Below are 26777 nucleotides of genomic sequence, written 5' to 3' on the forward strand. Positions count from 1 at the left end.
TCTATGTATTCATCACTTGTTCCTGGGATGACAAACTCTATAGGAGCATTATCAGCTAGTGAACTGATTGGTTTGTATGTAACAACATGATTATCCAATATACTGGTTTGCGTTGGTTTTGTAGAAAAAATATCTAGTTCTCTTTTTACACACTCGCAGGATTGATGATGTAAGAAAGCCACACTCGCAGGATTAATGGTGATGATTTAATCAAAGATATCGTGTGATAACTTCCTCTTCTTATAAGACTGATTTTCTTTGTTTTCTGTGTACGTTTCCTCTTGCCCTTCTTCTTCTTGCCCTTGATGATGTGTAATGATGAAGGGTTAAAGATGGAATGATGTGTAATTCTTCTTTTCCTTCGTTGATATCCAGATCCTAGCATAGATTTCAGTTTATTTTTTGCTTTGTCTTGCAAGACGGATCTCGCTTCACCCATTCGTTGATGGAAGGATTCGTTAATAGGTTGATTATCGATGATGACATCAGTAATAAAGTTTGCTCCAGATTTTAATAATTCCTTTCCTACTGTTTTAGCTCCTTGTTTTACTAGTGGCATGACAGAACGAAATAATCCTCCAAGGAAACTTCCAATACCATGTCCAACTTGATAAGGGGAGCCAACATAAACGTTTCCAGTTCCAGAAAGAGCTTGATTTTGATAATATTGTAAATATGGATTATTCATATTTGTCGAAGTTGACGCACTGGTCGAAAATGTAGTTTAACGCATACAGTTCCAAAAGTGAATGCCAGTAGAGAGCCTGTACTATCTCTTATATCTATTTTGATGTGTTCAAAATGCATCTTCTTTATAGGCACATAATGTGGAGGATTAAAAATTTCTATAACACTACTTCCAAATGTATGATTCACAGGATTCATATTTATGATACGTAATAATGGTGCTACTGTATCTCCAACAAATACAGATTGAATTATATCACAATACACATACATTGTAGATGGAAGTCCTAAACGTAAATTTGGAATGCTTTGGCCTTGTTGCATATCCTTTAAATCAACGCTTGGATCAAACCCCAACATCGCACTAACACTTTGTGATAATGCAACGTCTACATCTATGTCTTTATGAAGACGTCGTATAAAACAGGTATTACTCTCACGAGTATAAATATGTGAATTTGTGAATCTGTTGTATGTGTTTATTATCTTTATCAATTCTGATATGTCAGTGTAATAACGTACAGGAATAGTTATAAATTTCCATTCATCACTTTTTGCAGGTTTGTAAAAAAATTTATTATTTTCTTCATTAATATTTAATATTGAATGAGGATAATGAATTTCAACAATAGCCACTTCCCACTTTTCATGGAATTCCATTCTTTGATGAAGTTTCGTAGTGTTTGATGTTAAGGTGTTGTCAGGAAAATATTCCATAGAACTATTACTGGGAAGCGTAACGTAAAAATCTCCATCAGGTTCCATTGTACTTCTCGATCTTCTTTACGGATGATGCAGGTATCCAGGAATCGAAAGAAGAAGGATATCCTTTCCAATGAACAAGATATTCTTTTCTGCTGCCTTTTCTTCTTGTACGTATGATTTTATCTATGTAAAATGTCTTTGATAACGTCACAGGTTGTAATTCCTCTTTGTAAAATAATCCATCCAGTGGTTCCTTGTTTAAATCTTCAATTTCACAAAGAGGTGGATCTCTTGGTATTATCTTCTTCACTTTAAATATTTCCCAAGTCCAATTTTGCATATATCCTTTATCAAATGTACGTTTAGTTTTACTAATTCGTACTGTATCACCAATCTTAAGATGTTTTGAGAAATTTGGATTCTTCTTCTTCTTCTTCTTTATTTTATTATCATATTGATTATGCCATACTTGTAATAGGTTATTTTGAGAAACATTTGCAGGTGACATCTTTATGCTTGAATAATAACCTTCATTGTATGATTTCACAAGAAGAGGTAATACATTTAAATAATTATACGTTTGATACTTTGTAAAATACTTCCACATTTTTTCTTTTAGAGTTCTGTTAAAACGTTCTACAATACTAGCTTTTATATCAGGATTTTTAGTTGTAATATGTTTTATTTTGTTGTCCTCTAAGTACTTCTGTATTGTTTTATTAGTAAACTCACTTCCTTTATCTGTTCGGAATGTAATTGGTTTCCTGTCTTTGAACACAAGTTTCAATGCTTTTAAGACATCATTTGTACTTTTAGATTTTAATGGCACAGCCCATGCATATCGACTGAACACATCTATCACTGTAAGAATATAACGATATCCATCATTAAATTTATGAAGAGATTGAAGATCATTAATATCACTTTCCCACTCATCATCAATGTTATTCACTACATAGAAATCTCTTTTAAAACGACGACGTACAGGTTTGTGTAACGTAACCATCTTCTTATACAATGTATAGGAATTTTCTTCTTTGTAGCTATCCACAATTTTTTAACAGTTGAAAACGAGGCAGGATGTGAAGGGTTGTAGTAAATCTTGCTTAACTGTTTGTTTACGGTTTCCACCTTGATCATATTGGACGTTTACAGGCACGTTTCCTTTTCCTTATAGGAGATACTACTTTTTCCTTTTCTTCTTCTTCTTCTGCTTCTTCTTCGTCGTCTTCTGGAAACGATTTCAGAGGTATTTTTACCCTTGACGATGATGCTGTTGGTGGTGCTTTAGTTCGTCGTAAAATACAGTATATGACAAACGTTTTGGATTTCCAATAAGTTCTTGAGGTGTGTTATTAGAAGATAAATAATTACAAAATTTCTCCCATCCCGGTGGATTTGTGTGTTTCCGGGGTCGCGACACATCAGAAATTAAATCTACATTGTGAGATCCTTCTAGTTTATCACCTCTGATGTAAACAGTTCCTTTATTATCCCACGTGATATTATCATCATGTTTCATTTTATGTAGTAGTAATTCAGCTCTTTTACGAAACATTTTGGGAATAGATAATAATATTTCTTCTACTTCAGGCTTCTCTGATTTAGTTGACGTAATTGAAAGTGTCACAGGTTCTTCTTGTGTTCGTATTAAATATAAATATTTTTGAAGAATATTATTATACTGATTCCACTTTTCTTCATCACTAAGCGATGATAACTGTAAAATCTCTTGCATTTCTTGATCCAAATTAAATTCACGTTTCTCCAGGGCTGATGATGATGATGATGATGGTGTTTGTATACGATTCAGAACTTCAGGTGGAACTAAAATCATCTTTGCGTGTTCCATTGTACTAACGGAATAGTAAACTTGATAATGTACCAGTTAAAATAGGAGCTAATAATGCCGGTAGGAATCCACCCTGCTGCTGCACTAATAAATGCTTCTTCTTCTTTTGGATGGAGTTTCCTTTCTTCACAAGATATCGAAGCGTCCTCTTGTATCGCTTTAATCTTGCTTTCTGTGTCTTTGTAAGAGGTACATTCCCTTTTAATACATTATAACAACATTCGCAAATACTTCGAATCACTGAAGAGTCTGCATTGGCCAGTATAGCTTTACGTAATTTAGGATTTGCTTTGCTCAGCGTACGAAGATCTCCGTGTTTTACTCTTGGAGACATATTGTCAGAATGAAGAAACACAGTTTAAAACAAACATTATAAACACATCTTCTATTTCGTTGGAACATAAACGTAATGATAAATATCATCAGGAAAGATATTTGTTTGAAAACGAAGTTCATCTGACGTATCCTGTTTTAAATCAATAAACAAATATCCATATGGTAACTTTGTTGCGTCGTTAAAACTTTCTTGAAGAAATTTTGGATTCTCAGGAGTTAGTTGATAACTTAAATGTTTAATTTGTGATTTATCTCTTGGATTTTTAAATAATACGAGGTAAGAACAATTCAAGCTCATATCTGCTTCCTGATGAAATATGTTTTGTGTAATAAATAGTACACTAAGATTTCTATGATGAGAACCGTTTGTAAAGAAATCAACTATATTGCGGTTCACTTCACACATTTGATCATCGATAATAATATGTGGTCCAGTTTCAGGTAAAAAGTCTTTTGTTCGAGGTAATCCTTCAATAAATTGTACTTTTGTCGAAATTTCTCTGTATGCATTTTGCCATTCTGCATAGTACCAATAAATATGACGAAACGATGTATTAACCATGCGTGATAAATTGGACAGGAATCGTATTACAAAGGAAGTTTTTCCATATCCACTTGGTCCGGCAACAATACATGAAAAGGGATGGTTCCACGTCGTGTCCATGTTAAAGAGTATGATCATTCTTTCTTCATACGTATATTTATAAAGGGCCTTATTACATTTCTCTCCTTCTTTTGTTGGAAGTAGTGTAGCCATATGGAAGAGTATCATATGAATTTGGTATTCTACGTCGTTTAATATAATTTATCTTATAAATTTTTGTTTCGGGCATGCTGACAATAGTATGGTCTTTCCTGCGGCAATTTTTTTCTCATTGGTAATTTTGACTTCAGTGGGACGAGATTCTTCTTCTTCTTCCGCATCCTCTTCACTATCTACTATCATTTTCTTCATTACATCAAAATTTAGGTGTTTTGAAGATTCATAGTTTAATGAAAAGACCCGTATCTTGCATACTTGACACTCCTTCTTCGTGCTGGGATCAAAAATACGTAACCCATAGTTCTTGGGTCCAGCCGAGACGTATTCTGAAATATAGGCCTCTTTACCATACTCGAGTACTTCATTTGTTAAATCGCCTAAAAAGTCACCAGTTGAAATTGTAGTTTCACCAGGTTTTTACGTATAAATGACTGAATCTGTATCAAAATACAATACTCTTTCTTGCAGTTGATCTAAATACTTGTACAATTCTAATCTTGCTTGAGTTGTTGTGTACGCGGCTATGACGACATTTACTGTTGGTAGTGAAACAGGAACTTCATCTGTGTATTGCCAATATACATATATCATATCATCATTTACTGGAAATATTTGATGAACGTCTATATCATGAGATGTTAATTTCTCATATAATTCCTTTGGATCATTAATAATGCTTACATGCTCCATGTTCTCACGTTGTCCAAATTTTCCCCAAAATGAATTTAACATTAATTTAGCTAAACTCCTAAGTGCTGGATTATGTTGAATTTTATTTTCATCGAGACGTATTCCTTCCTTTTCATAAAATTGCTGAATGTACTTTTGCTTTAGATCATCTGTTTCACACCATGCTGGCCATCCACTAGCTTCCGTTTTTGCTTTAAGGAAGGTGTTTATGTACTCTGCAAATAAGCCGCCACTTTTTGTTTCTTCATCATATTGAACAACACCATATACCCAAATTTCATGAATATCTATTATTTTGTATCCTTTTTCTAATGCTTTTCTTACTTCATCTGCTACCCATGTACCATGTAGAACTCGGTCTTCATCGCTGTGATTACAAGATGACTGGTTTAATTCATCACAACATGTACGACAAAGTGGAAACATCAATCTATCATTTGACTTGTAAGGAAGAACTGGGTGTGAAAGATTCTTATGACAGCTTTCGCAATAATAACTACAGCTAAAACATGCTGTCAAGCTTTCAATGACGTTGTAGTGATTATCTATGAAGAGTAAATTTAAAGCAGTTCTCTCTTTATCACTTGGTGGTGCTTCAAACATAACATTACTTCCTGAAAAGCCCCTATACACTGTGATTTTATAATCCTTTAAATATTCCTGAAATCTACGAATTTCAGGAATTCCACCACCACGACTGAGATCTACATCGGCAGCTTCACACAGTTCTTCTGCTTCTTTTTCTATGATATATTTACTTTGATTTTTTACATATCTAATGTATTCAGTTTGATTTCTTCCCTTGTATTTTTTCAGTCCTATGGCAACTACGATTGCGTGTGCTAAACATCTTGTGCCTTTATTCTTAATTGTGATAATACCACGTTTTGCCTTTACATATTCTTCAGTATTGATAACATGTTTCAAACGTCCGTGACCTCTTGGCATACGTACATGATGAAAATTCACGATGCAATCTTCATTTATAAGAAAAGCCGCATTACTTTGCAGTACTTTCTCATAACTTGTCCATAGAACTTCTGCTGAGAGATTTCTTGCTTCTCTGAACGATAACCAAAAAGGGCGGTGTCCTTCTCTCTCATTTGTGATTGTTATTCCTATGTAATCATGCTGGTCCACATCACGTAGCAAATAATCTATTAAAGCACGTAGACTTGTTTCAATTGCAGTAAAAGGATTTTTACCTGCACGCACGGGGGCTAGACGGAATCTTAGCATTGTACAATCCGCGGCAAAAAACCTGCAACATGAGCATATAAGTTTATTGTGAAATGACGAAGTCTTCTGCTCCAAAATAAGTGTGCACAGGAGGAGGCCGAGGTTTATCCAGGCGTGATTCGTTCCACTTAGACGTTATGTTCATTCCCTGCGCTGTTAGGCGTAGTTTCGCAATAAACTTACATCCTCATGTTGCAGGTTTTTTGCCGCGAATTGTACCAGCCATACTGTATCTTCTGTATTGTCTTCTGTGTTCTTCTATTATATGAAATCTATTGTTTTCATCATTACGGCTGTTATTTCCAAATCCTACTTGTACATTTGAGTTTCTTTCTGCTGCAAATACGGATAGCAACTCGTCCATTCTTTTTTCTATTTCGTCTAATTCAATTTCTATTTCTGTATGTTCTGTATTAGCCTCAGCTAATATTTCCATAATTGATGGATATATTACTTCTTGCTGCTCTTCTTCTTCTTTTTCAGGATTGGGAAATAAATTGGTAATCCATTTTCTAGCTCAGTTTCGTAGAACTCATCTTCTTCTGTCTTCTTTTCCTCATTGTAAGTCTGTCCTATTATTTGGGAGAACGTTAAATTTAGCAATTCTTCTTTTTCTTCTTCTTTTGTTCTTTCTTCGACGTTTTCTTCTTCTTCTTTTGCTCCTTCCTGTAACCATTTTTTAATTTGGGCAATACGTTCGGATGCTTCCTCTTCTTCTTCTTCTGTTATCATTTTATTACCTGCACTTTCCAATATTTCTAATAGTTGTTCTTCGTCTTCTTTTTCTTCTGCAAATTGAATTTCACTAGCTGCATCTCTTTCTTCTTCTTTTCCTTCGGTATTGATGATCATCTTTTCTTCTTCTTTTTCTTCTTCTTCTTCTTCTTCTTCTATGAGTTCTTCCTCCTTTTGTGTACTTTTCTTCATTTCATCATCTTCTTTCTTCCTCCCCTGATGATCTTCTTCTTCTATTCTAATTACGGCATCTATTTCTCTTAGAAGAACTTGCGTCTCTAAATTTACTTCGATTACCTCTTCTTCTTCTTCTTCTATGTAATTAATAAATGCGGTAATCTCTTTTAATAACTCTTGCGTACACTTGTTTTCCATTTTTACTCCCCGGATGTATATACGTAATGCAAAACAAAAATTTTCCAATATGTATATGTAAATAGTGGATATATAAGTATTATTTCAAATAGAATATAAATAAAAGCGCTTTAAAAGAATATATGAATAAATAAAAAAGGGCTATATATATAAGTTATTAACAATGGAATAATAATGTCGGTAAGGGTAAGGAAAGTCTGATACACTTATCTTTATTTATATTCAACCTAAAATAAAATAAGAAATGAACTGGTTACTTATAACCATATTCCAAATAAATATAAACAGTATATATACACATAAATTTCAATTCGTTATACGGAAAAAGCAGAAGTTTCAAGGGAGAAAAATAGCATACCTTTTAAGTAGTTAAAATGAATTGTAACTTTTTTCGTATTCTCTGAGAGTGAAACAAATGTATGTTCACAGTTTGCTTCAAGTGTATTATCTAATGCATAAACGATCTGTAATTGAATTTTATACTTATTCCCCCTGGAGACCCCCAACTTTAACCCCCTTAGATGATGTGTTATTGAGTTCAGAGTATCATCATTGAACACAGTGACCCCGAAAACTATGTATTTGACACTAGTATCGTTCATTTTAAATTATTTTTACGTGTCTCGATATCAACCCTGGAGACTCCCCCACAACTTTAACCCTCTTAGATGATGTGTTATTGAGTTCAGAGTATCATCATTGAACACAGCGACCCCGAAAACTATGTATTAACACTAATATTGTTCATTTTAAATTATTTTTACGTGTCTCGATATCAACCCTGGAGACTCCCCCACAACTTTAACCCCCCTTAGATGATGTGTTATTGAGTTCAGAGTATCATCATTGAATACAGCGACCCCGAAAACTATGTATTTGACACTAATATTGTTCATTTTAAATTATTTTTACGTGTCTCGATATCAACCCTGGAGACTCCCCCACAACTTTAACCCTCTTAGATGATGTGTTATTGAGTTCAGAGTATCATCATTGAACACAGCGAACCCGAAAACTATGTATGTGACACTAGTATCGTTCATTTTAAATTATTTTTATGTGTCTCGATATCAATCCTGAAAACCACCCCCCAACATCAACCCCCTTAGATGATGTGTTATTCAGTTCAGAGTATTATTATTCAACACAGCGACCCCGAAAACTATGTATTTGACACTAGTATCGTTCATTTTAAATTATTTTTACGTGTCTCGATATCAACCCTGGAGACTCCCCCCCAACATCAACCCCCTTAGATGATGTGTTATTGAGTTCAGAGTATCATCATTGAATACAGCGACCCCGAAAACTATGTATTTGACACTAGTATCGTTCATTTTAAATTATTTTTACGTGTCTCGATATCAACCCTGAAGACCACCCCCCAACATCAACCCCCTTAGATGATGTATTATTCAGTTCAGAGTATTATTATTCAACACAGCGACCCCGAAAACTATGGGGACAAACATCGTGTACGTGAATTTCCTCCCACTATCTACTTTCCAACATTTCATTCATTTCTCATTATCACCGTCTCCATTAGCATAGCCGACATAACTGTGGGACGTAAAACTTAAAGATTTCCCATTAGCCTAATCGTCATAAGAGTGGACGTAAAACTCAGATTTCATTTCATTGTTTCTCTCGTTAGATCTTAGCTCGGGGGGTTTGGGGGTGACGGTGGTTCACTGGTAGAGCGTTCACCTCTGGTGTATGGGGTCACAGGTTCAATATCCTGTTCCCATCAAGTGAACTTCGTGGTGGACAAACACCGTATACATGAAAGGTCGTAGGTTCAAAATCCTGTTCCAATCAGAATGAACTTTATGGTGGACAAGCACCGTGTACGTGAATTTAATCCAACTATCTCCTTTCCAACATTTCATTCATTTCTCATCACCACCGTCCCGGCGGGAGCTCATGTGGTTCGGATTCCACGTTAACCAGTAGGTCCACGTCTCATATAGCCTCGCTGCTGAAAGGGACGCTAAACTAAAATCAACTCAACTCAACAACTCATCACCACCGTCTCCATTAGCATAGCCGACATAACTGTGGGACGTAAAACTTAAATATTTCCCATTAACCTTGTTGGCATAATCGTAGGACGTAAAACTCAAAGATTTCATTTCAATGTTCAAAGATTTCATTTACAAACAGAAAGACAGACAGACCTTGTTGGCTTTATTGTGGGACGTAAAACTCTTCATTGTTCAAAGATTTCATTTACAGTCAGAAAGACAAACAGGTATGCATCATATTATCAAAATTAAAACACCAAGTCTACAGACACTTCTTGCGTCAGCTGATATCTAATTGCAATGCGAGTCAGAAAACATTGAAGAATTCCATCTTATCATTTTCTTAGAAATCAACGTACAGCGAACAGAAGCATCATACAAACTCGCTTATATGTATGTGTTTTTAACGTTAGAATTTCATCTCTATGAAACACGGAAACGCAGAGTAAATACACTGTCTGGAGTGCATCTTAGCTCGGTGGACGTATTTCTTACCATATTTTAATACTTTTTTTCCATCAGAGTCCTCGGTGGCTCACTGATAAAGCGTTCACTTCTGGTACATGGGGGGTCCCAGGTTCAATATCCTGTTCCCAACAGATGAACTTTATGATGGACAAACACAGTGTACGTGGATTTCCTCTGGGTTCTCCCGGAGCGTTCACCTGTGATGCGTGAGGCACCGTGTTCAAATTCTGCTCCAGACAAATGAACTTTATGGTGGACAAACACCGTATGAATGGATTTCCTTGGGAGTTCTCCCACTTTCTTCACTTCATCATTTCTCATCATCACTTTCCCTCTCCACTAGTCTAGTAGTCAACTATAGGACTAAAACTCATAGATTTAATTTCTTTTTTTCTCCCGTTCCACATTTTTTATTCTATTATCATTACTTAAAGGTGAAGTGATTCGATGTTCCAGAGGCTCCCCCAAGCACATACTACAGACACATACAGACATAATATGATTTAACATACAATTAAATGTACTGTACCTTTTATCATTCGTCAGTCTGTTAACTAGTTGCAAAACGAATCATCAAAACATTTGACAATGTTATCTTCTCTGTTGCTCTTGAAACTAAACCCTTTTAAGATGGAGTTCAATGTGCTAGCAAACAGAGAAAGAAAGAGATTAGCAAAACAAACATTTACATATATGTATGTATGTGTCTGTGTTTTTTTTTAATGTTAGAACCTGAACGGAACTATGAATAAATACACTTGTTCTTTCAAGTGCCTTTATAACTAAATGAAGAAAGAACATATATATTTTTTACTTACCTATTTTAATAAGAACGACCGGTATCACAAAACACACACTACAGTTTTAGGCTGAAAACACAATCAATTGGTAGGCTTCAATCGTGATAACTGAAAGCACAAAACACACACTACAGTTTTAGACTGAAATCACAATCAATTGGTAGGCTTCAATCGTGATAACTGAAAGGACTCTGATGAAGATCCGGTAGCCGTCCAAGAGTCTTTGCGGGAGGGGGTGGGGCTTGGGAATTCAAATTAGCTAACCAATACAAGACGAATAGAAAAGGCATGTTTTTTTCATGAACCTAGCCGTAAAAGGCTATGAACATAACAACTAAAGGCTTGTCGAAACTTGCCTCCCAATTCCAGGACATGATATCGATTTACTTGTCATAACAGACGTCATCATGTGAATATCCATATAACACACTAGCAGCGTTCACCCCGCTTCGCTGCGGTCACCCCGGAACGCAATAAACTTTGTTACTTAGATAATTTTTACTTTTTCGCTTTCAAGTGATATGATAAAAACCATAGAAGATTGCACTAATGTTAACATTATATCGCCTGTCATTTATGTTAACCCGCCCCGCTTCGCTGCGGTCACCCCAACCCGCCCCGCTTCGCTGCGGTCATCCCGGAACGCAATAAACTTTGTTACTTAGATAATTTTTACTTTTTCGCTTTCAAGTGATTTATAGCGCCTGTCAGTTATGTTAACCCGCCGAGTCACAGGGTCATGCGGGTTGCATATAAATACGTTTATTTTTATACCTATGATGAACTAATAACAAAGGATTTGTACGTATGGACACCTGAATGGTCAATTATCTCAAGACACTGGTAATTGAAAATTAAAGTGATATGATAAAAACCATCTAGGGTCCACATCCTAACAACCCCCCAAAAATGAAAGAAATCGGTTCAGCCGTATTAGCGTGATGAGCGGACAAAGGATTTTTTCTACGTATGGACACCTGATTGGTCAATTATCTCAAGACACTGGTAATTAAAAATTAAAGTGATATGATAAAAACCATCTAGGGTCCAAATCCTAACAACCCCCCAAAAATGAAAGAAATCGGTTCAGCCGTATTAGCGTGATGAGCGGACAAAGGATTTTGTGCGTTCTCTTTTATATATATAGATTTCACATCCTACGTTTTTAAACAATATGATATGCTATGAGAAGCTTCCGCTATTAGAATATGCTCAATCATTGGAATCCATTCGCAGGAGGTCTGGGGAGGAGTGTATAGGTATGTGTTTCGTTATGAGACTCATATATTGTTTCTTTTCCGACGTCTTAAAAAAAATCGTGAAATACAATATTTACCTTAGCAACTAAGTCAATTTCGTGAGAAGCTTTGATCATTTGAATATCACGTCTTCGGTTCATAATCTACAGACACTTTGTGGGAATAGGGCCAAGGGGCTAAGCAACCCGATTTTGCATGGGTATGTGTTTCGTTATGAGACTCATATATTGTGTCTAATCCCACGCTTTAAAAAATTATGAAATATAATATTTACCTTAGCAACTAAGACCAATTTCATACAATCTGCTGAGAAGCTTCGATCATTTGAATATCATGCTTTCAGTTTATAATCTACAGACATTTCGTGGGAATAGGACCAAGGGGTTAAATCGCTTATGCTCTTTGGCTTTCCAGGAGGAGTAGGGGGTGACGGGGGTTAAAATAAACCAAAATTTTCCCACGGGCTTCTGTGGTAGCCGTAAAAGGCTATGAACATAGCAACTAAAGGCTTGTCGAAACTTGCCTCCGAATTCCAGGAAATGATATCGAATTCTAAGAACGGGAGGGATCAAATTTCATCCATAGTGCCTGATATCTACTCTTATATACGAAGACGTTTTTCGTGTGGGGCACCGTTTAATAAATGGCAGTTTTATCTGGCTATAAAAGAATTCACAGTTCAATGGTGACAATCATTTAACTATGAGCTTTATCTGACTATGAAAGAATTCATATTTTAACGGTGACAACCATTTAACTGTGAGCCAGTCTTAGGAAGTAACGAAACGCAAGTAACGCGTTACTTTTTAGTAACGTTTCCTAGTAACGCGTTACATTTTCCCCAAAGTAACTGTAACGGTAACGCATTACAAATTATTAAGTAACGTACCTAGTTTGCGTTACTTTTTTTGCGTTGCATTTCGAGTAAGTAATTACAATATATGTAGGCGTATATATATATTTTTTCGGAAACTAATGTTTCTTTCTTGTAAGTGAATTTCTCAGAATGGTGAAATGGAGCATGAACTATGTCAGTGGCCGACTGTCAGTCACCGACATACAGAGAAACAGATAAGACCTTATTGCCAATTGCTGTTTTAGGAAGATGAGTACAATCTCAGGAAAATCACATGTACTGATTGAAAGCACCTGGAAGTTTTTGTCATAGATTTTGACAGGTCCAAATCAATACATTCAGCGAGTGAACTACAAGTGCAATGGTGGTCTATTTTACTTTGATTGGTGTTGTTTTTATAAAGATCTAGAACGAAAATATTTTACAGTTCGAACATTTGAAAGAGTACTTTTTCTTAAAAGCTGAGGATGATGGTGGATAGAAGTTAAAAGTAAAGTGCCTGAAGCAGGGGTAAAAGTGGATCTGAAATGGTAAATGGACGCATGACGTCACACCGTCCCCGTGCCAATCTTTGATCATTGATATTTCTTTAGAAAGGGGGACGTCACAGATATTTTCTGAAAGTAGGTGGACGACGTCGACCTGCGCTCCCCCCTCACTTTTATCCCTGGTCTGAAGTGAGGTGAGAAATATTTATCAACAACTAGGGTGCCATAATTAATGGTATACAGTAAGGAGTTAATATGAATAAACTGTGTTCTGATGAGCAGGCCTATCTTATTACTAGAAAATAGTTTGTTGATGCTATGTAATATTGGAGTTCTTTCATATCAGTTTGCGTATTCTAGAGTCCAGTTGATTATAGAGTTTACAACAACTAGCTTTAAAAAGCATGTATCGATTTTAGAGTTACGGGCAAGTTTTGATTCACCCCAGTTCATGTGTTATTTTATTGGTTATAGTGCAATGTTACTCTATACTCTGTATTTTTAATTTTTACACAATGTTATGATTAATTTAGCAGAATAATAATAAACAGTCACTTTTTTAAAACGCAGTATGGCATTTTAGTCAGTGTTCCATTATATGAAAATGTTCGTATAGCTGTCAAGTAAGAATTTGTTTTTGCATCTACATAAAGCGATTCAGAATGTGCAATATTGCGTTTATGAAGTCAGCGAAGCACACCAAATTTCCAATAAAGTAACTGTCCACATGAAAGGATATAGCAACGCTACTGTTATCAACCTACAGTTCTAAACATTTACGATGATTGGGAAAAATCAGAATCTGCAATAATAATAATAATAATAATAATAATAATAATAATAATAATAATAATAATAATAATAATCATAATCATAAACATAATACGGAAAATTGAAGTAATGAGATTTTTTTCCCTATTCAAAGTTTCGGACTAAAAGTAAAGCGTTAGTACGGCGTTACTTTCGAAGTAGGGTAACGGTTACTTTTCTGAGGCAAATAACGCGTTACATTTTAAGTGAAAGTAAAGTAACTTGTAACGCGTTACATTTTTACAAGTAACTTACCCAACACTGCTGTGAGCTTTATCTGACTATGAAAGAATTCATAATTCAATGGTGACAACCATTTAACTGTGAGCTTTATCTAACTATGAAAGAATTCATACTTCAACGGTGACAACTATTTAACTGTGAGCTTTATCTGACTATGAAAGAATTCATACTTCAACGGTGACAACCATTTAACTGTGAGCTATATCTGACTATGAAAGAATTCATAATTCAACGGTAACAACCATTTAACTGTGAGCTTTATCTGACTATGAAAGAATTCATACTTCAAGGTGACAACTATTTAACTGTGAGCTTTATCTGACTATGAAAGAATTCATACTTCAACGGTGACAACCATTTAACTGTGAGCTATATCTGACTATGAAAGAATTCATAATTCAACGGTAACAACCATTTAACTGTAAGCTTTATGGTGTCAACTTCGTAATCGGTGCCCCACATGACGGATGTAAACGGTGCTCTACAAAAGTTGTTTGATTTCCCATGATTCTTTTAATGTTGTATCAAATTACATACCATACAGTTTAGTATTTTAGTTGCCCCATAACAGAGAACCCTGTGCTATAAACATAGCGTTATATTCGATGTACCTTTTTAAAATTTTTCTATATATCTTTTTATATTGTGAGGGTTGTAAACAATGCATACGAGAACCAAGGGAGCCGATTCTGGGAGGATCGAGGGGGCCCGGGCCCCCCAAAGCTCATGTGGGCCCCCTAATTTTATTTATGAATATACAATATTTGGCATAATTTGATTGCAATTTGTATTAAAATCCTCATATAAGTCTTCTGCACCTGAATGCTGCCCTCAAATTTACAGAGAAATCGGCACCCTTGACGAGAACTAACATAAGTTTTGACTACTTGATTTTTTTTATTGCATTGTAATTTAATGAATAGAAATTTGCAATTACTACCAGTTTAGAGATCTTGTATTTGATAAAAGTGGTGTTGTTTTTACTATAAACTTAATTTGACTATTATTGCTGTCCCTCAAGTTTGTCTACGAGCTCTCGCCTCCTCCTATTGATCTGCTTCTCTTCTTTCTATTTACAGGATTTTATTTTTGAGTCTTACGAGCCATACCATTCAGCCATACTTGTATATCACTGTTTTTTTTTTAAAGTTAAAAAGTGTCTTGTGTATAAAAATGTATATGTGTATTTGTGTTTCTCTGCTAGCAAGGCCTTGTGTAATGACTGCAACACCAGTAAACAACAGAAACTTATTAAAAAAATTAAAATTAAAAAGAAGTACCATTTACATTAGATATGAAAATGGATAAATATTAATCCATGACTGATTTTTAACATATTACATTATTAAATTATAACATGATATTACGTCCTGTTATTGTAAACTGGGAGAAATATGAGATGTTAGATTAAACTGGGGATGAAATGGTTACGTTTATGAATATGCTCGCTTTCGTCCAAAATTGCACGAGTAAATTGTGTGCAAAACTGTAATCGAAAATTATGAATTTTCATAATTAGAATAGATTTATAGGTTGTTTATTTAGTGACAATAGACCACAGGAAACGTAATTTAAAACAGATTTATGATGCAATAAATTTTCATTAATTTATATTACAAGATACTGTCGAGTTAAAACACATAAAACTTATGTTTTAAAAAGTAAGGCAAAAAGAGGGATCAGAAGGTAATACGAGGGCTAGTCAAGAAAGACTTGGACTGATTTTTTTTCTAGGCAATTTATTATTACTCAGCAACAGGCACATGATCCTTTTCAAAGTAGTCCCCGCCCATTTGAATGCACTTTTTCATTCGAGTCTTCCAGTCCTCAAACACGTGTCGCAGGCCATTCTTTGAGAGGTCCTTCAAAACCGCCTCCGATGCCTTCAGAACCTCGGAATTATCGGAGAAGCGGCGTCCACGCAGTCTGGATTTTAGGGCAGGGAATAGAAAAAAGTCGCACGGTGCGGTAGGCGTCTCCACCATCCTCAAATCTTTGCAACAGCTCCCTGCAAGTCTCCACTCGAACGGCCTTCTGCTCTGGTGTCAGGAGTCGCGGAATCCAACGCGCACACACTCGGCTCATGTGGAGGTGGTCATGCAAAATTTTGAAGGCACTGCCATGAGATATGCGTAGTGCGGCTGCCAGATTGTCGATACTGATGCGGCGATCTTCTCTAACAATGACTGCTGCCGTGTTAATGTTCACCTCAGTAACAGCTGATGCTGATACACCTGGTCCACCAGCTTTCGTGATTGTCATTCGGCCCTCTTTAAACTCTTTGAACCACCAGAACACGGTACTTCGTGGCAGAGCGTCATCTTTGTAGGCTGCTCTCAACATTCCTAGAGTTTCTGTTGCACTTTTCCCCAGGCGATAGCAGAACCGTATAGCTGCAATTGATTTAAGAAAATACATATTTCCAGCATAGCAGTAGTCAGTGTGAGTGCGTTTATTATTTAACAACCAACGTTAGCCTTACACTTTGGAAATTATGCGACGACAGTAAGTAAGCAGACGATCTTGCTGTTCACGTCTTTCGCTGCTGAAGCACGTGTGAGCCACGGAGCAATACATTTCGCTTTGTTTACGTCTACTTTGTTCTAAGGCTGAAAAGACTTTAGATATGGACATCCCTAAATTGTTAGTAATTTTTAGTTTAACCTCCAACGTTTATGCACCAAGTCTAAAAGCGACGGTCATGATGAGATAGCTGACAATAGTGAAATGATGCAAAGACAAAAAAAAAAAAAAAAAAAAAAAAAGAGAAAATTCAGAAGAAGTCTATGGAAACAGTGTTTGTTCACTGCAAAGCCTATTTTGTAGGAGCTGGGAACGTACCAGGAACCTGACGCGCCAGAGGTAAGCGCACTACCCTGGAGTCACCAAGGCCCCAAAATTGTAAGTATAAGAAATGATATAGTCTGCAATTAATTTTAAATTTAAAAATTATTATACTTACTATGCCGAGCCAAACCAATAACGGAGGCTAGAATAGCAGATCCAAACCAGTAGGTAGCGTATTTTTGTGTGTAATGCAAACCATCTATTTGTAAGAATCCCCAACCTGCTGAGCATAACAGAATAAGGTGGCAAATAAAGACTTCTATGGGTCCCATTATTTTTCACGCTTCTTATACCAGCTGAAATAAAGTCAAAACTATAATTCATCTGCATAAACAATTGCACAACACATACTAAATTCATTAAATAAATGTTTGAAACAGAGATATGGATATATTTTAACTGAAATTTGCAGTTTTGCAAATTTTGTACGCAATCCGAATTAAAAATAAGAAATAAAGTCAAATAGTGTATCAAAGTCAAATATGTAGTGAATCAATCAATCAATCGACGAATTTATTCTGTATTAGCCTTTTCCTACTGAATGAACTCAGTAGTAATGTGGAGAAAAATGGTCATTGAAGTTATGTATCTTAAGGCTGCTAGTTGTTATGTTGAAGCATGAAAATAAAATTAACAATATAATGAAATTATGTTCATGCATGTAATACGGAAGGTCGTTTCAGGTTTGTGGTAACCAATTTGATATCATGCAAGTGAAATTAAGTTATTGCTGACAGTTCAAAAATCCTGTGTATTGACTTCCAGAGTGTTAACTACATTATACCCATTCCGACATTGATTATAAGTAAACAGTGTATGACAAAAGGTTCCGTTTGTCAAGAGAAGGGATCAACAGTATGTTGAACCGCAACAAAATGGGAAACCTCTCTGTTGGTGGCCTCTTCAATATTAACCATCGAAAATACCGGAGGCCCTGGATATATCCCCGATGTCATGCAAAAAATGCGTTCCTTGGTGCGAATGAGAACCAATTGTCTCAAACAGAACAATAGCAAGAGGAGTTTAATGTTCTGCCATAATTGGTCAACATTTACATCTGGTAAAGACGTTTAAGGCTCAAGTTCATATGCTCCGCAGTAGTAGGGGCCCGCGTATATGCAACTGAGTCAGCAAAAATTTTGGTGACGTCATAGGTCAAAGGTCAATGACCGTGGCCCGGGGTCAATGACCTAGGGGTACCTAGGACCACCCCCTCTAAATTTTGGCAGGGGTACCATGGCCCGCCCCCTAAATTTTGGCAGGGGTACATAGGACCACCCCCCTTAAATTTTGGAAATTGCCAAATCTAAAAATTTGGTATGGTAGCCTAGGACCATAGTATGTACCTCTATCAGTATTGGGTGTCTATGTCGTTCCCTTTCATGGGTAAAAAATTGCCAAAAATTCAAATTTCGGGGGTTTTTGACCTAATTTATCCCCTTTGATGAGGTATTATTACCCTATATAGTTATATGGGCGTATACAGGGGTTCATTACCTTTTATAACATATGGGTATATTAATGCACCCCTTGAAAAATTTGGGAGGGGTACCTTGGCCCACCCCTTAAATTTTGGAAATTGACCAATTTAAACATTGGGTATTATAGTACAGGACCCTAATATGTATCATGATAAATTTGGGCGGTCCACCTCGTTTCATTCTAGGGGTACAAAATTGCCAAAATATAAACGTAAGCAAAACGTTATACCACGTGTTTGGGTTTTGATCGATTTTATCCCCTTTGATGAGGTGTTATTAACCTATATAGTTATATGGTCATGTATAGGGGTCCATTACCTTTCATAAGATATGGGTACATGTGTGCACTCCTTTAAAAATTTGTGAGGAGTACCTTGGCCCACCCCTTAAATTTTAGAAATTGCTCATTTTATATATTTGGTATTATAGTACTGGACCCTAACATGTATTATGATAAATTTGGGTAGTTCACCTCATTCCTTTTAGGGGTACGAAATTGCCAAATTTTAGTACAACCACGTGTTTGTTTTGGCTCAATTTATCCCCCTTGGATGAGCTTCTATTACCTTATATGATTATATGGTTATGTATATTGGTCCATTCCGTATTATAAGACATGGGTATATTGATGCACCCTTTAAAAATTTGGGAGGGGTACCTTGGCCCACCTCTTTATTTTGGAAATTGCCCAATTTAAACATTTGGTATAATAGTATAAGACCCTAATATATATTACTATAAATTTGGGTGGTTCATCTCGTTCCCTTTCATGGGTACGAAATTGCCAAATTTTAGTACAACCACGTGTTTCGTTTTTGACCTAATTTATTCCCTTGGATGATGTCCTATTACCTTATATGGTCTTGTATAGGGTCCATTTTCTATCATAAGACATAGGTACATTGATGCACCCCGGGAGGTGTACCATAGCCAATCCCTTAAATTTTGGAAATTTTTCAATTTAAGCATTCGCTATCATAGTACATGACCTCAATATGTATCATGATAAATTTGGGTGGTCCACCTTGTTCCCTTTCATGACTAAAAAAATGCCAAAATATAAACATAAGCAATATGTTGTATCACGTGTTTGGTTTTTGGCCCAATTTATCCCGTTTGATGCGGTCTTATTACCGTATATGTTTATATGGTCATATATATAGGTTCATTTCATATCATAAGACATGAGTACATTGATGCACCCTTTAAAATTTGGGAGGGGTATCTTGACTCATCCACTCAGTTTTAGAAATTGTTTAATATAAGCATTTGTATCTTCGTACAGGTCTTCAATATGTACCACTACAAATTTGGATGGTCCACATCGTTCCCTTTCATGGGTAAAGAACTACCAAAAATCAAATTTCGGAGGTTATTGACTCCTATTTAGCACGTTATATGGTTTATTACCTCTATATGTTTATGTTCTCTTTTAAATTTGGGAATTATAAAATAACATAATTTGGTAAACGTTTTCTAGGACCCATTGGTGTTTCTCTTATGGCCAAATATTCAAAATTTAAAGGTTATTAACCGGCTTTATTATTAAATGAGTACAGGATTTATTACTTTTTCATAAGACACAGGTGTATTTGTGTACCAATCTTAAATTTTGGGAGGGGTACATTTCTTATTGTCATATCAATAATTGGTAATTGTTCTTTGGGTAAATCATTGTGAAATATTAGTATGATCACGTGATCAGTTATTGACCTATGATGGGATTAGGAGTCCAGGACATTGGTACATTTAAACTTTGTAGGATAATTTGAGAATGCGTCATTGGTATTGATTATTACAGCCAAATATAAACGTAACCAATACGATGTACCACGTGATTGACCTTGATGAGGTAGTGTACAGGGATACATAGCTAACCTTATTGAATCTTATGACTCATAGTCTTAAGGGAATACATGCTACAACACTGGCAAAGTTATTGTTGATGTAATTTGATTGGTTGATCACTATCTTTCGTGCAATCTGATTGGCTGATCACTATCTTTCGTGCAATCTGATTGGCTGATCACTATCTTTCGTGCAATCTGATTGGTTGCTGATTTTCAAATCTTTGCTGCATTCAGTTTTAAGTTTTGTTTAACATTTAAAAATCTTGGTTTCGTTCAACATTTTGGACTCACTGATAAATATGATCAAAACCGTTTATTTGTTAATCGAATAGTTAAAAACCGGATAAAGTTTGACGGTTAACCGTGAAACGTAAAATTTTTTTAGTTTGAAATTTTTTGTTTGAATTTTTTTTTGTTTCAGAATTTTGTTTGAAATTTGTTTCAAAATTTTTTGTTTGAAAATTTTTTTGTTTGAAATTTTTTGTTGCAAAATTTTGTTTGAAATTTTTTTGTTTAAAATTTTTTGTTCGAAATTTTTGTTTTGAAATTTTTCGTTTCCAAATTTTTTTGTTTAAATTTTTTTTGTTTCGATTTTTTTTCGTTTCAAAATTTTGTTTGAATTTTTCGTTTCCAAATTTTTTCGTTTCAAAAATTTTGTTTCAAAGTTTGGTTTGACATTTTTAAAAGTTTGTGCACTCATTAGTAAAGAACCTGAACTGTTTAGAACAAAAACCTCTGGCAACATTGTGGTGCAATAGTACACGTCAGAACATGATGTTGCAACGTCATCAGTTTTGCTTCATATATAAGTATCGTTCGAGTTAGTATTCATGATAACATCATCATGGCTACTTGTCTACAGTTTCTAAACACACGTGATGTGATGAAATCATTTACCAAGATTACTGATTTACAACAGAATGTACCTTATAGAATCTTAGCTAGCCAAATGATCCCTACAAAGTTTGGATTAAGAATCGTAGTGAAGCTTGAAAATGATAAGAATATAATTTTACCAGCAAGATATTTACCCATGGAAGCATCAAAACAAGAAGAAGTGCTGCGTTTCTTAAATACTGGATCTGTATCTTTATGTTACAAAAGACTCTTGGGTCGAAGTCATCAATTTGAATTTAGTACACAGCCAGATTCGTCAGCAATTGTGATGAAATCATGAATTCAAACGTCAGCACATTCCTTTGACGTCAGACATAGTTGTATGAATTTGGTTGGTCAGCATGACGTCAGTAACTGTGATGAAACCATGAATTCAAATGTCAGCACATTCCTTTGACGTCAGACATAGTTGTATGAATTTGGTTGGTCAGCATGACGTCAGCGACTGTGATGAAACCATGAATTCAATCGTCAGCACATTTCTTTCCAATGACGTCAGCCGTAGTTCTATAAATCAACCAATACACTGTCATCCCACGAAATCATTTGAGCAAGTGCTTTTCAGGAGGAAAGATGTGTACTTCTAACGATAAAGAGTTCATCTTCGCAAGCTATTATCCAATAAATATATTTCAAACAAAACATGTGATGATTGGTATCAGTGCTAGAACATTTGAACCAGTGATTCGATTGGGAAAAGCAGAACAATTTGGTGTACAACTGACCTGTGAAGAATGGCAAATATTATGTTCACGAATCGACCAAATGAACGATTATTTTCATGATGAGCTAAATGTGACCATAGTCAAATCATTAGGCTCAAATCATGAAGTTGTGATGCGTACAGTCCTCGAAGAGAAGATGGTGCTGTTACGTAAAAAGAGTACATTCCATGTCCCTCGCAACATGGTGTATCTAACACAAACTGAATGGAACAAATTCATCAGCGTATTCCAGTGTGTTAAACATGCAGTGGAAGTGTGCAACAAAACAAGTATATTCCTGAAAAAGTACTATTTTGAAAAATGTGTTATGCATATTGTACAACATGTATCTAGATATTGTGATGGTTGTCAACATCGTTCGTGGGTGCATACCTGTATAGATAAACAGTTTATTTGTGATCAAATGGACATTGAGTTTCCACCAATTGATATTGCAATAGACCTTAAAAGACTTCAATTGGAATTAAAATTATATGCTAAAGACAAACTAGTGCAAGAAGTTCAAAATACATTGTATCGACAATATCCAGATCATATATCTGGTATGGATGTATGTGGAGTGTAATAAAATGATCCATTTTAATGAATTGTGTTTTTTCATTTCAAGTACAACCCCATGTTCTGACGTGTACTATAGCACCACAATGTTGCCAGAGGTTTTTGTTCTAAACAGTTCAGGTTCTTTACTAATGAATGCACAAACTTTTAAAAATGTCAAACCAAACTTTGAAACAAAATTTTTGAAACGAAAAAATTTGGAAACGAAAAATTCAAACAAAATTTTGAAACGAAAAAAAATCGAAACAAAAAAATTTTAAACAAAAAAATTTGGAAACGAAAAATTTCAAAACAAAAATTTCGAACAAAAAATTTTAAACAAAAAAATTTCAAACAAAATTTTGCAACAAAAAATTTCAAACAAAAAAATTTTCAAACAAAAAATTTTGAAACAAATTTCAAACAAAATTCTGAAACAAAAAAAATTCAAACAAAAAATTTCAAACTAAAAAAATTTTACGTTTCACGGTTAACCGTCAAACTTTATCCGGTTTTTAACTATTCGATTAACAAATAAACGGTTTTGATCATATTTATCAGTGAGTCCAAAATGTTGAACGAAACCAAGATTTTTAAATGTTAAACAAAACTTAAAACTGAATGCAGCAAAGATTTGAAAATCAGCAACCAATCAGATTGCACGAAAGATAGTGATCAGCCAATCAGATTGCACGAAAGATAGTGATCAGCCAATCAGATTGCACGAAAGATAGTGATCAACCAATCAAATTACATCAACAATAACTTTGCCAGTGTTGTAGCATGTATTCCCTTAAGACTATGAGTCATAAGATTCAATAAGGTTAGCTATGTATCCCTGTACACTACCTCATCAAGGTCAATCACGTGGTACATCGTATTGGTTACGTTTATATTTGGCTGTAATAATCAATACCAATGACGCATTCTCAAATTATCCTACAAAGTTTAAATGTACCAATGTCCTGGACTCCTAATCCCATCATAGGTCAATAACTGATCACGTGATCATACTAATATTTCACAATGATTTACCCAAAGAACAATTACCAATTATTGATATGACAATAAGAAATGTACCCCTCCCAAAATTTAAGATTGGTACACAAATACACCTGTGTCTTATGAAAAAGTAATAAATCCTGTACTCATTTAATAATAAAGCCGGTTAATAACCTTTAAATTTTGAATATTTGGCCATAAGAGAAACACCAATGGGTCCTAGAAAACGTTTACCAAATTATGTTATTTTATAATTCCCAAATTTAAAAGAGAACATAAACATATAGAGGTAATAAACCATATAACGTGCTAAATAGGAGTCAATAACCTCCGAAATTTGATTTTTGGTAGTTCTTTACCCATGAAAGGGAACGATGTGGACCATCCAAATTTGTAGTGGTACATATTGAAGACCTGTACGAAGATACCAAATGCTTATATTAAACAATTTCTAAAACTGAGTGGATGAGTCAAGATACCCCTCCCAAATTTTAAAGGATGCATCAATGTACTCATGTCTTATGATATGAAATGAACCTATATATATGACCATATAAACATATACGGTAATAAGACCGCATCAAACGGGATAAATTGGGCCAAAAACCAAACACGTGATACAACATATTGCTTATGTTTATATTTTGGCATTTTTTTAGTCATGAAAGGGAACAAGGTGGACCACCCAAATTTATCATGATACATATTGAGGTCATGTACTATGATAGCGAATGCTTAAATTGAAAAAATTCCAAAATTTAAGGGATTGGCTATGGTACACCTCCCGGGGTGCATCAATGTACCTATGTCTTATGATAGAAAATGGACCCTATACAAGACCATATAAGGTAATAGGACATCATCCAAGGGAATAAATTAGGTCAAAAACGAAACACGTGGTTGTACTAAAATTTGGCAATTTCGTACCCATGAAAGGGAACGAGATGAACCACCCAAATTTATAGTAATATATATTAGGGTCTTATACTATTATACCAAATGTTTAAATTGGGCAATTTCCAAAATAAAGAGGTGGGCCAAGGTACCCCTCCCAAATTTTTAAAGGGTGCATCAATATACCCATGTCTTATAATACGGAATGGACCAATATACATAACCATATAATCATATAAGGTAATAGAACCTCATCCAAGGGGGATAAATTGAGCCAAAACAAACACGTGGTTGTACTAAAATTTGGCAATTTCGTACCCCTAAAAGGAATGAGGTGAACTACCCAAATTTATCATGATACATATTAGGGTCCTGTACTATAATACCCAATGTTTAAATTGGTCAATTTCCAAAATTTAAGGGGTGGGCCAAGGTACCCCTCCCAAATTTTTCAAGGGGTGCATTAATATACCCATATGTTATGAAAGGTAATGAACCCCTGTATACGCCCATATAACTATATAGGATAATAACACCTCATCAAAGGGAATAAAATCGACCAAAAACCAACCACGTGGTATAACGTATTGCTTACGTTTATATTTTGGCAATTTTGTACCCCTAGAAGGGAACGAGGTGGACCGTCCAAATTTATCATAATACATATTAGGGTCCTGTACTATAATACCCAATGTTTAAATTGGTCAATTTCCAAAATTTAAGGGGTGGGCCAAGGTACAACTCCCAAATTTTTCAAGGGGTGCATTAATATACCCATATGTTATGAAAGGTAATGAACCCCTGTATACGCCCATATAACTATATAGGATAATAACACCTCATCAAAGGGGATAAAATCGACCAAAAACCAACCACGTGGTATAACGTATTGCTTACGTTTATATTTTGGCAATTTTGTACCCCTAGAAGGGAATGAGGTAGACCACCCAAATTTATCATAATACATATTAGGGTCCTGTACTATAATACCCAATGTTTAATTTGGTCAATTTCCAAAATTTAAGGGGTGGGCCAAGGTACCCCTCCCAAATTTTTCAAGGGGTGCATTAATATACCCATATGTTATGAAAGGTAATGAACCCCTATACATGACCATATAACTATATAGGATAATAACACCTCATCAAAGGGGATAAAATCGACCAAAAACCAAACACGTGGTATAACGTATTGCTTACGTTTATATTTTGGCAATTTTGTACCCCTAGAAGGGAACGAGGTGGACCACCCAAATTTATCATAATACATATTAGGGTCCTGTACTATAATACCCAATGTTTAAATTGGTCAATTTCCAAAATTTAAGGGGTGGGCCAAGGTACCCCTCCCAAATTTTTCAAGGGGTGCATTAATATACCCATATGTTATAAAAGGTAATGAACCCCTGTATACGCCCATATAACTATATAGGGTAATAATACCTCATCAAAGGGGATAAATTAGGTCAAAAACCCCCGAAATTTGAATTTTTGGCAATTTTTTACCCATGAAAGGGAACGACATAGACACCCAATACTGATAGAGGTACATACTATGGTCCTAGGCTACCATACCAAATTTTTAGATTTGGCAATTTCCAAAATTTAAGGGGGGTGGTCCTATGTACCCCTGCCAAAATTTAGGGGGTGGGCCATGGTACCCCTGCCAAAATTTAGAGGGGGTGGTCCTAGGTACCCCTAGGTCATTGACCCCGGGCCACGGTCATTGACCTTTGACCTATGACGTCACCAATATTTTTGCTGACTCAGTTGCATATACGCGGGCCCCTACTACTTCCGCCCCTCACATAACAAGGAGAAGAGGAACTGTCAAAAGCTGTACGAACGCCATCTTGCAGAGGACAAGTGGAAGTTTGTAGTGACTCTGGACTAGCGACGCAAATCTGTCTTCAACATTGGGGGGAACGGGTAAGACTTTTTTTTTTTTTTTTTTTTTTTAGCGATGTTCAAAATATTTATAAAGTTCAAGAACAATGTTGTAGAGAATCAGTAGAGCAGAGTTGTCTCTTCAGCATTGGAAGGCGGGCTGATTTGAGGCTTATTCGGGGGGACGGGGAGCGAAGATGAGACTCATATTACGGTAGATGAATCTGACTTTTGAGGTGAACCTGTTTTATATTATACGTATATCAGGCAAAGTAGATGAAGTGGCAGTCAGACACAAATCATCACATTTCTCCCCACCAAAAAACAC

General features: G+C 35.4%; 1 protein-coding gene across 1 annotated transcript in view; it reads right to left on the reverse strand.

Moving 5' to 3' along the window:
* Positions 1–26777, reverse strand: part of LOC145666067 (uncharacterized) — a 44528-nt gene that overhangs the window by 8934 nt on the left and 8817 nt on the right. Inside the window, exon 2 of the mRNA XM_081733165.1 lies at positions 17293–17473. Within this exon, the coding sequence (XP_081589291.1) occupies positions 17293–17449 (157 nt within the window). The 5' untranslated portion in view covers positions 17450–17473. The remainder of the gene's footprint in view (positions 1–17292; positions 17474–26777) is intronic.

Source organism: Thermobia domestica, chromosome 1, assembly GCF_964235325.1.
Source record: "Thermobia domestica chromosome 1, izTheDome1.hap1.1, whole genome shotgun sequence".
Classification (NCBI taxonomy): domain Eukaryota; kingdom Metazoa; phylum Arthropoda; class Insecta; order Zygentoma; family Lepismatidae; genus Thermobia; species Thermobia domestica.